Source organism: Ylistrum balloti, unplaced genomic scaffold (genome assembly GCF_031769215.1).
Source record: "Ylistrum balloti isolate Yb309-2 unplaced genomic scaffold, AGI_CSIRO_Ybal_v1 Utg372470, whole genome shotgun sequence".
NCBI lineage: Eukaryota > Metazoa > Mollusca > Bivalvia > Pectinida > Pectinidae > Ylistrum > Ylistrum balloti.
In genome coordinates this window covers 40,651-53,224 of record NW_026783108.1, presented here as the reverse complement: position 1 = coordinate 53,224, position 12,574 = coordinate 40,651, and the positions used below count along the sequence as shown (strand labels likewise).

Sequence of the window (12,574 nt, the reverse complement as noted above, 5' to 3'; positions counted from 1 at the left end):
AGATGATAGGGACACTGAAGGACTGGGTAGGTGATAAGGACACAGGAGGACTGGGTAGATGATAAGGACACAAGAGGACTGGGTAGGTGATAAGGACACAGGAGGACTGGGTAGATGATAAGGACACAGGTTGACTGGGAAGGTGATAAAGACATAGGAAGACTGGGTAGATGATAAGGACACAGGAGGACTAGGTAGATGATAAGGACGTAGGACTGGGTAGGTGATAAGGACACAGGAGGACTGGGTAGATGATAAGGACACAGGAAGACTGGGTAGATGATAAGGACACAGGAGGACAGGGTAGATGATAAGGACACAGGAGGACAGGGTAGATGATAAGGACACTGAAGGACTGGGTAGGTGATAAGGACACAGGAGGACTGGGTAGATGATAAGGACACAAGAGGACTGGGTAGGTGATAAGGACACAAGAGGACTGGGTAGATGATAAGGACACAGGTTGACTGGGTAGGTGATAAAGACATAGGAAGACTGGGTAGATGATAAGGACACAGGAGGACTAGGTAGATGATAAGGACATAGGACTGGGTAGGTGATAAGGACACAGGAGGACTGGGTAGATGATAAGGACACAGGAAGACTGGGTAGATGATAAGGACACAGGAGGACAGGGTAGATGATAAGGACACTGAAGGACTGGGTAGATGATAAGGACACAGGAGGACTGGGTAGATGATAAGGACACAGGAGGACAGGGTAGATGATAAGGATACAGGAGGACTGGGTAGGTGATAAGGACACAGGAAGACTGGGTAGATGATAAGGACACAAGAGGACTTGGTAGGTGATAAGGACACAGGAGGACTTGGTAGGTGATAAGGACACAGGAGGACTTGGTAGGTGATAAGGACACAGGAGGACTGGGTAGATGATAGGGACACTGAAGGACTGGGTAGGTGATAAGGACACAGGAGGACTGGGTAGATGATAAGGACACAAGAGGACTGGGTAGGTGATAAGGACACAGGAGGACTGGGTAGATGATAAGGACACAGGAGGACTTGGTAGGTGATAAGGACACAGGAAGACTGGGTAGGTGATAAGGACACAGGAGGACAGGGTAGATGATAGGGACACTGAAGGACTGGGTAGGTGATAAGGACACAGGAGGACTGGGTAGATGATAAGGACACAAGAGGACTGGGTAGGTGATAAGGACACAGGAGGACTGGGTAGATGATAAGGACACAGGTTGACTGGGTAGGTGATAAAGACATAGGAAGACTGGGTAGATGATAAGGACACAGGAGGACTAGGTAGATGATAAGGACGTAGGACTGGGTAGGTGATAAGGACACAGGAGGACTGGGTAGATGATAAGGACACAGGAAGACTGGGTAGATGATAAGGACACAGGAGGACAGGGTAGATGATAAGGACACAGGAGGACAGGGTAGATGATAAGGACACTGAAGGACTGGGTAGGTGATAAGGACACAGGAGGACTGGGTAGATGATAAGGACACAAGAGGACTGGGTAGGTGATAAGGACACAAGAGGACTGGGTAGATGATAAGGACACAGGTTGACTGGGTAGGTGATAAAGACATAGGAAGACTGGGTAGATGATAAGGACACAGGAGGACTAGGTAGATGATAAGGACATAGGACTTGGTAGGTGATAAGGACACAGGAGGACTGGGTAGATGATAAGGACACAGGAAGACTGGGTAGATGATAAGGACACAGGAGGACAGGGTAGATGATAAGGACACTGAAGGACTGGGTAGATGATAAGGACACAGGAGGACTGGGTAGATGATAAGGACACAGGAGGACAGGGTAGATGATAAGGATACAGGAGGACTGGGTAGGTGATAAGGACACAGGAAGACTGGGTAGATGATAAGGACACAAGAGGACTTGGTAGGTGATAAGGACACAGGAGGACTTGGTAGGTGATAAGGACACAGGAGGACTTGGTAGGTGATAAGGACACAGGAGGACTGGGTATGTGATAAGGACACAGGAAGACTGGGTAGGTGATAAGGACACAGGAGGACAGGGTAGATGATAGGGACACTGAAGGACTGGGTAGGTGATAAGGACACAGGAGGACTGGGTAGATGATAAGGACACAAGAGGACTGGGTAGGTGATAAGGACACAGGAGGACTGGGTAGATGATAAGGACACAGGTTGACTGGGTAGGTGATAAAGACATAGGAAGACTGGGTAGATGATAGGACACAGGAGGACTAGGTAGATGATAAGGACGTAGGACTGGGTAGGTGATAAGGACACAGGAGGACTGGGTAGATGATAAGGACACAGGAAGACTGGGTAGATGATAAGGACACAGGAGGACAGGGTAGATGATAAGGACACAGGAGGACAGGGTAGATGATAAGGACACTGAAGGACTGGGTAGGTGATAAGGACACAGGAGGACTGGGTAGATGATAAGGACACAAGAGGACTGGGTAGGTGATAAGGACACAAGAGGACTGGGTAGATGATAAGGACACAGGTTGACTGGGTAGGTGATAAAGACATAGGAAGACTGGGTAGATGATAAGGACACAGGAGGACTAGGTAGATGATAAGGACATAGGACTGGGTAGGTGATAAGGACACAGGAGGACTGGGTAGATGATAAGGACACAGGAAGACTGGGTAGATGATAAGGACACAGGAGGACAGGGTAGATGATAAGGACACTGAAGGACTGGGTAGATGATAAGGACACAGGAGGACTGGGTAGATGATAAGGACACAGGAGGACAGGGTAGATGATAAGGATACAGGAGGACTGGGTAGGTGATAAGGACACTGAAGGACTGGGTAAATGATAAGGACACAGGAGGACTGGGTAGATGATAAGGACACAGGAAGACTGGGTAGATGATAAGGACACAAGAGGACTTGGTAGGTGATAAGGACACAGGAGGACTTGGTAGGTGATAAGGACACAGGAGGACTTGGTAGGTGATAAGGACACAGGAAGACTGGATAGATGATAAGGACACTGAAGGACTGGGTAGATGATAAGGACACAGGAGGACTGGATAGATGATCTATTGAATCATCATTACCATCTGTAGAGGCAGGTAGAGGTGTCTTATGTAGCGTTTAATGATTTATGCAGATTAAATGCCTTGATTTAGATGGATTTGTTGTTTAAATCTTGTTTATAGTACTCATGGTTGTTTACAGTTATTGTGATTATTTACAGTTATTGTGATTATTTACGGTACTCGTGTTTGTTTACAGTTATTGTGATTATTTACGGTACTCGTGTTTGTTTACAGTTATTGTGATTATTTACGGTACTCGTGTTTGTTTACAGTTATTGTGATTATTTACGGTATTCGTGTTTGTTTACAGTTATTGTGATTATTTACGGTACTTGTGTTTGTTTACAGTTATTGTGATTATTTACCGTACTTGTGTTTGTTTACAGTTATTGTGATTATTTACCGTACTTGTGTTTGTTTACAGTTATTGTGATTATTTACCGTACTTGTGTTTGTTTACAGTTATTGTGATTATTTACCGTACTTGTGTTTGTTTACAGTTATTGTGATTATTTACCGTACTTGTGTTTGTTTACAGTTATTGTGATTATTTACCGTACTTGTGTTTGTTTACAGTTATTGTGATTATTTACGGTATTCGTGTTTGTTTACAGTTATTGTGATTATTTACCGTACTTGTGTTTGTTTACAGTTATTGTGATTATTTACCGTACTTGTGTTTGTTTATAGTTATTGTGTTTGTTTACAGTTATTGTGATTATTTACAGTTATTGTGTTTGTTTACAGTTGTTATGTTGTGGAATGACTGACTACAGAGATTGGGAACTTAACCGATACTTTAATTGTTCCTCCCCGGGGGCTGAGGCTTGTGGAGTGCCATTTTCCTGCTGTAAACCTACAAATGTAAGAACGTTGTACAATGTAATAGTTGATAGACCTATCACGTACTCATATGTTCTGTTCTCCTATCATATGTTTAAGTCAAGAAAATGCTAATTAATGGCATGGTCAAAAATTTGTTCTTCACATGTATGCAGTCAACCTGATCAAACTTCAAATTGTGTTGTTTTTTTTCAAAAAAATAATTGATGAAAAAGATTTCCCAAAATGCATAACCCATCTCAATTAGAAGTCCATATTCTCATAATTAATTTTCCATCTTTTTTTTCTGTTTCAGGAAATAATACAGAATCGCCATTGTGGCTTTGACATTTCCAAACCAGAACATGTAAGTCCACAAATCAATATATCTATGGTTCTGTATCCTTTATTGAGACATTTGTCGGTCTTCTCTGCTGTTCTATGGCCTTATGTAATTTGATTGATATTTTTGTATACTTTCCAATTTTTACAGTTTTGGTTAAAAATGTACTTACTACAAGTATAGACAATGCATGATATCTTGAATGACAGGGTCAGTGTGTTCCAACACAGACTGAAACTGTATGTACCTAATCTGTCAACACTTTGTCCATTAATATTTCACAGGTAAGTATATATGTATTGTATGTATACATAGGACACTTAGTCAAATTAACATTTTAGCTCACCTGAGCTTATGCCATGGCACAGCATCCTTTGGCTGTGAAAAGGGATGATTTAAGTGTAATGGGAAAATAAGAAGTTGTTTTACCTACAATATCTTTTGTTGTTGGTGCCTATTAATCATTAAAATATACTGCGAATCACTTAGGTTTTGTGATTACCTTATTTCTTGAACTTATCCTTTCAGACATCTTTGCGAGTACATGATTTCCTGAATGCTGTTCTAGAAACGACTTTAAATTTGTGAATGACTGCAAGATAGTGTTAATTGTTTTAACATGGATGCCTTTCAGATTTATTTTTGTACAGAAAATCTTGAGGATTTAGAATTTACAATTGACTCTTCTTGTGTTTGAACACGAAAATAAATCCCAGATGAAATAAAAGTGGTTTACAGTAGCTTCTTAATATAGGGTCTTTAATTTAAAAATTCCTTGTTTTGAAATAGGGATAATTGTGTTTCAGGATGACATCCGAAGTCGGACAATATATACAGATGGCTGTATACCTCAAGGGGAGAAATGGATGGAGGTGAATCTTATACCTGTAGCCTCAGTATTAGTGGGCATGGCTGTCCTACAGGTAAACTATCTCCCTACAGATCCACAGCATTACTACTTTCAAAAGTTCTCTATGGTCTTATAAATATTGGAGTCCTCTATTTCTTAGTAAGGACTGTCTTTTAAACATTTATGCCACACAAGTTTGAAGGTACCACCTGCGTGATATTGTCCTACCACATGCAACTTAGGAGAGGGCTGTGGTGTCAATTTTCTGTTGAGAATCATCATCAGAATCAAAGTTAAGAAATAAATGTGTTTAGGCCAGTTTTTCTGACAGTATAACTACTAAAACTACTTCATTTATAACTAAATGATATAAAATCTACAACTCAGATCTCAGAGTTTTTTTTTATTATTTTGACATGAACTTTTTTGTGAATTTTACAAGAGGTAAGATGTACAGGTATGTTAACTAAACATCAAAAATGTATAATTGTCTATATATTTCTGTACATACCTTCAACAAAACACCACGAAGATTCAATGCTTTGGCTGTGATTCAAGTTAAGTTTTTTCCTTTATCACTTCTCTTGTCTTATATTACAGATACTGGGTATTTGTTTTGCTCACAACCTCAAAAGTGATATACTGGCACAGAAAGCTAAATGGAGATATCCCTAGCTATTGAACCAGACTTCAGACAACAAAATGTGAAGGACACATAGATACTTGTATCATGTCAAGGAAAGATTCACTGTTGGTAGACAGCATTTTTCTAGACGCATCATTTCTTACAGAAAAAAGGTGTCAAAGACACATCATATTCTACAGATAACGTAATTTTGATGGTACGTAAACTTTTACAAAAATATCAGAGACAACTACAGTACTTACAACGACCTGGATTTTCAAAACAAGATTTTTTCTAACTCGACGAGGGATACCTATGATGTTTAGTAACCTGTTTACATGCTACATATTTACTTTACAACAAATTATCATTATTGTACATAATTGTAAAATAGAAATCTTTTAGATGTTGTCGTTACAGAGGATACTGATCATTAGAGTTAAATGAGCGATCAACTGTGTATATACTCTTTATACTTTTGTAATAGGCTATAGGGCAAATGATCAACTGAAAATATAATTTCAATAGATACACTTATATGAACTAAACCTCAATCAGTGATAATTTTTCCTTGGAAATCGTTTGTGATAAATCAATATTTTAATGATAAAGTTCTCTTTTTTTCCCTTCAGTCATTTCAATAATTCTTTCAATTGGTTTTTAATTATTTCGTTCAGATGTTTTTATGAGGATACGAATATCTTAAAAAAAAAGTCACATAAAAGTTTCTTGGCCTAATTTAGCCATTTTTCTTTCCATAGTGACCACTGTAGTAGTAGTGTTACAGTGTCAGTGGGGAAAAAGCAACATTGCAACAATATTGTGCATGTTGACATGTGATCACCATAGCAACAGTGTTGTGAGACTCTTACCATTGTGTATCAAATTAATAGTGGCTTTTTTGCTGCAAAAGTACAAGATCTCTAAAAAATTCTTCTATTTATATTGCTTTATTGAAATAAAATTTTTGATAACCTAACTTGATAAGAATGGTTTGATAGGAATTTTTACCTTGTAGAAATGGTGTATATATATAACTTAAAGAAAGAGAGAGAGAGAGGGAGAGATAGAGAGAGGGAAAGAAAGAGAGAAGAAATTTCGCAATTAATTTTAATACAAGATTGATGAAAAGACTACCAAAAGTCTATTGGTTTTATGTCATACTAAATGTATGTATCTCACAAGTATATATGTTTGTTCAGATATGTTCTGATGGTACCTATGAGTGAGTGACAAATATTTATTTGTAGTCAGGATTTTAAAGGCAACAATGTGTGATAGAATTTTCAGTTATATCCGTATACACTGAGAACTGTATCTGGCACAATGTATATTTCTCTGTGATTTAACCTAGTGTATATTTATAGTTTATAAAGTCCCTGATGTTAAATGCCAAGGATGCACGCAATGGCAGCTTGGAAGTTTAAATGCATACCTAAGGATACAGGCTACCCAAGGGAGATAAAAACACATTTGAACCCACTATTTGGAACTTATTTCAATTCCCTGTGTAATGACCATAAACTGTTTTGAAAACAAATGTTTACTAGAAACATTTTATACCATCTTTTTAATACTGCTGGTCAACTTTCTAATTTTTAAGGTAACACCTACAGGGACTTTGCAATGATTCCTAACCTGCCAGTCTGTATATCAAAATACATTTGTACAGACTGTGGGGTTGAGAATTCATGCCTGCAAACATATTAAATGAAGTGTATTCTTTCAACCAGTGAAATGACTAATTATCAGAGACCTCCCAGACTAGATTTTAAGCCTGATGTTAGTATGTAGTCATTTTTTCCCCACCGCACACTAGCTCGAGTCACCCATGACGTTTACACATATCCCAATCAGTGTCCTTTCATGTGTGGTAGTCATTTTTATACAAAGTCATGTTTTTAGCTCGAAACATGTGTGCTATTTGTATTATCATGTGCCAACTCCACTCGCAATTATAAGTGTCCATTGTCGTTGTGATAAAGTCTGCAATATTTATGCCATTATATGTACATTTTTGTATTTTATTTCGTCTGAAATGAAGAGTATGATTTGTAGGATATTGAAAAGAATTTTGAATTACAGAAAACCTTCGTCTTGTCAAGATGTTTAAGACAAAGAATAATTCAACTAGCAGCTGTAGTGTGTTAAAAAATAATTTTTGCTGAAATTTGTGCCTTATCCTCTAAATAAAAGGAGAGGTGACACCTTATTCTTCATGCAAGGGGAAAAGTGCAAAGCATTTCTGTATTTCGTTGCAGGGCAAAGGTCATGTTCATCATGTCTATTCAAATTCTGATAAAGGATGTTAAGATAAAATGCAAAGATAAAGAAACAAAACACATCTGATTTCCGTGTAGCTGATTCAGTCCCAATATGAATTTATCTGTCAACACAACTTTTATTTTGCAAAAATATTATTGATTAATCATGTTCACCTTGACATCTACATGTTATATGAGATTTTCAATGTTTTCTGTATTAGATGGTAAGAAAAAAAATTAAAAAGTTGCCATGAGGTTTTGTTTGTCAAGAGTTGTTCCCCTTTTGTAAAACAGTGCAATACTACATATTCATGTGCAATTTTCTTTAACATTGGAAATGTTTCTACCACTGTGGAAAACGCGATACAACAGATTTCTTTTTTACTTCTCCGTTGTTTCACTTCCAAGATAATAAAATCTGCACCATTGATCTTTACCTGTCTAGAAATGACAGGCTAGATCTGGTGTAATGTAGAAGGGATGAGACCCTAATGTCTACTGAAATATCTCATACAGTTACTACAGGTACTCTGAGTACAGTAATTATGTATATAACCTCTCAAATATGATATGAAATTAATGGCATTTTTTATGAACAGAAAAGATTTGTGATAGATATTATAAAAACCATTTGAGAATTCAGGGATGAAATTTGAAGAAGATACAGATTTTGGCCGAAAGAACTTCTCAGAAGATAGATGTACATGTGTTTGTTATATGTTTCTTACATAAATAATCAATTTGAAATATGAATGAGAGTCTTGCACAGGTTTAAGTATTGATATTGATTTCCAGTGTAGTTTTAAAAGTCCCATTTTAACTGGTATGCTTACTATATTGTTGTACTAGATCATGCTGTGATGATGTACGTGTTATGTCTGTTCAACCCTCTCATAAAGTGGATAGATTGATATCTTCAGGGCTTTGTATATGTTAAGTTGCATTTTGTCTTTTATCATTTGTTGTGATTTTTATTTGGCATTAGAAATCTTATTAAGAGAGTCCACCCTTTTCCCAAATTCCCTTTAGAATCTCTTTATACTCTCACATAGTGGCTACTGTGAAATCTTATATTATAATGGGGCCCAGTCATTGTGGGTTTTTTAAAAAAAATTAACTTACCCAGTACACAGTATTCAATAATTCATGCACATGTGATCAGATTTCATGAAGTATTCATGAAATTAAAAAATAAAAAATCCCCAACGAAAATTAAGATTTTATACTATACACAAGCATGGATGATTTTATCATTCTGAGCAATTCAAAATTTTGGGTTTTTTTTTTTTAGTTTTTTATAGAAAAGTACCTTTAACACTAATGTTCATATTTTAACCATTTCATTTTGAGGCAATATTCAAAGTTATTGCAATATTTAAAAAAAAAAATTTGTTTGAATGTGTAAGACAAAATATATGTAGTACAATGTATACCACTTAGGTAAACCATATATATATGTATACTTACACATTTCTGATGAGGTTGTTTACAAACTTCATGCATATGCATGTATAAGTGAAACTACTGCAATACCTGACTGATACAGAAGTATATGACAAGAAAAAAATGAATTATCGTTAGTTGAGGGTTTCTTAAGCATTGGTTTGTAATCTAGTCAAATATGCTTTCATTTAATTTCATGGTTGATAGTCATTATTTTTATCTTTTTGTGAGAAATGTTTTAGTTTCACTTTAATGAACAGCTGCTTATTTTCAGAGTTGTAGAAAATTCTGGTAAAGAGATGTTTCATATGAAGAAAACAACAATGTAATAAAAACAGGTGACTAAGGTTTAAAATGGCAACTTTATACTGATGGGAATCGGTTCTTGTCGATTAATCAATCATTGAACACATATGATTGATCAATTATTGATTTTAATTGGCTTCAAAATAGCTTGAGTTGTTTGGTTTTTGTATTAAAGATACTGTAAATTTCAAATCATTGTTTTAGCTCAACTTTGAAAATTGTTACTATATATCTGTATGTTTGTGAATTTATACATTAAGAATACCACAAATTTAAGCTTTCAAGGCAACTGGTTGTAAATTATCTCAAAATGTCCAAATAGATATAAGGAGTAATACTTTATTACTGTATTTCTGAGATCTGGCAGTCATTTTAAATCTGATTGGTTATACATATCACTAATCAATTGATTTTCGATAATTTGCCCATCATTATAGCTTTTAAAATTTTATGCATTAAAAGTACATGCATTTGAAAGATTCGTCATTATAATTGATGTGTATGATAAATATACAGTTAAGTCCCTCTTTATCATGGCAGTTTTAATGTAAATGTGATGTAGAGATCATTGCTTTAACTGGCAGAAGTCTCTTCCTATTATATTTAGCTTTGACTTTGGGGCAATTGCTCTATATTTCTTGGTTTTTACAAATTTTTAAAAGATCTTTTTACATGTGGGTTTTTTTTTAATGGACATTTGAACTTAGAAAAACTTAAATGAATCTCTGCCAAGGCAACAAGGAATGATAAATGTAGTTTCATATAAAAGATGATTAAATTTCTTACTTGTCTTGCATTTCAAACAACCTGTTCTCTACGAACACAGCTGAAATTTGTTTGGTTTTAACTCTATGAATGGTGTTTTATACCTTAGTGTATCTGTGTAGTTGCTCTTGTTATACACTGAATTTGATAAAATTTTGCTTATTTCATACTTTAAATATGATGAAAGTAATTTCAAGATTTTATAATTTTACTATCATAATTGATGGATCGTGATTGTATTGCTGCAAATTTTATTTTCAAATAGCTATAGCAATGTTGTATGTGAATTTCATATTGAAATTTGGTTGTGCATCAATAGATATATATCAGATCCTATTTGGATTTCTAACATGTTAAGATAAGTCATGTTATCTCTCTATCATGGTCAGCTGTAATATTTTGGAGTATTCATCTGGAACATCGGTGAATTTTTATCAATATATCATATTTCCAGGTAAATAATGTCATATTTTGGTCCAGAATCCAAGCACTTGCTCCTGATATATAATTCGTCTCCCACCTGGATCCTGATTTTCTTTGATGTGTCAAACAATCTTTGAAACAGTCTTTCTTGGTAATACCAAATCTAAATCTGGTAAAAATAGTCCCTATTTTAAGAATTGGCATCAGATGTATGTAAAACCACACATTGATATGGGAGTAAAGAAAGAAAAGCAGCATTCTAGTTAGATATACAGACTGTTTCCCAATTCAGTGAACAAAACAGCATGCTGCAAGTTAATTTAAACACAAGTGATACTCATGTCTTGAGGCATGTGTAGGTTAGGGGAAGGAGAATTCTTTTTAGAGTAAAGCTTACTTGCTCCAACAGGCTGATAAAAAGACTCAGCTCAAGAAACCCATCTGAATCTGCCATAGTTTGAATTTGTAAAATTTGTTAAGAATGTCCATCTTATCATTGGATTATGACTCTGTTGAGGCTCTAGAAGAGTAGCTGTGCAGGCTCTAGAAGAGTAGAGGCAGTGTATTACATGTTTCTATAGTCATGTAGTTGAAGGAAGGTTTTGTTACAACTCCAATGTCTCTACAGTGTCATTGTACATTGTACACCATGTCATCAATAAAGTCTCTTCTATTTTTACTCATGTTTTTCATTTTATATCATAAAATAGCACACACACAGGCTATGGTCTACATTTTCAAATATTTTCAGAAGAGTACAGTTTCATGCTGCTTATTCCAAAAGAAAAAATGTTTTCTATGTATTGAATTGCCCTCTGTCTGATTATCAAACTGAAACATTCATATACAGTGTTGCATTTAAGCTATACAAGCATGTAACTACCGTGTATACAAGTTAGTGATCAAACTGTATCTCTCAAAACCTACTGTTGCAAGTTTATCTGTTAGGTGTTCACCTCTTGCATGGGAATTGTGATATTGAGACAAGCCCTCGATATATCATATCAACTGAACTGCAGATACTGTAGTTTATGGAAGCAGGCACAACTACCATCTATAAATGGAAAGTTCAAAATGGGAAATCAAAATCATCATGTTGGTCATACAGCTTGGTGGACAGCTGTCCATTGTGTAGGAAATGACCGAGTAATGTTTCACTGTGGATGGATGGTATAGCTTGACAGTTGATGGGGCTGAGAATGATACAATGGACACTGTTAATAACCTTCCTGTTATTTTAAGTCAAGACATTATCAATGTACCTTAAAAGTAAAATTGAGGGACATGGCAAGTCTTCGTGGCCTGTTTTGATAAGAAAACAATTTCCATAAAAAGAAGCAAAAGGATATGGAACAAGGAATTAGTTACCTGTTCCTGAAAAAATCTGCAAATATCTGATGCTATTATCGACAGACAAGAAAAAAATGACTTGGAATATTACTGGATAGCTTGTTAAATATCAAATACTGTTGAAGATTTCATATATTTTGATAACGCTGTTTAAAGAATTTTCAATTTTGGCTCATTACTTAATCAAGACCCTGGCCTGGCTGTTTAAGGTTCTTTTATTTTAACTAGTAAATAATAACTTGCTTATTTATTTTTCTATATCTTTCTACTAAAAAGATAAATAAAAACAATTATTCCTTAAAAAAAATCTATATCAGTGACAGCATTTCTGTATTTTCATTAA

The 12,574-nt window shown here is 35.7% G+C and overlaps 1 protein-coding gene across 1 annotated transcript in view; it reads left to right on the top strand.

Annotated features, from left to right (window-relative positions):
* LOC132564654 (tetraspanin-5-like) overlaps positions 1 to 11,560 on the top strand; it is a 28,499-nt gene extending 16,939 nt beyond the window's left edge. Inside the window, exons 5-8 of the mRNA XM_060229291.1 lie at positions 3,788 to 3,904; positions 4,179 to 4,229; positions 5,012 to 5,128; positions 5,656 to 11,560. Coding sequence (XP_060085274.1) covers positions 3,788 to 3,904; positions 4,179 to 4,229; positions 5,012 to 5,128; positions 5,656 to 5,730 — 360 coding nt within the window. The 3' untranslated portion in view covers positions 5,731 to 11,560. The remainder of the gene's footprint in view (positions 1 to 3,787; positions 3,905 to 4,178; positions 4,230 to 5,011; positions 5,129 to 5,655) is intronic.
* Positions 11,561 to 12,574: the final 1,014 nt, after the last annotated feature.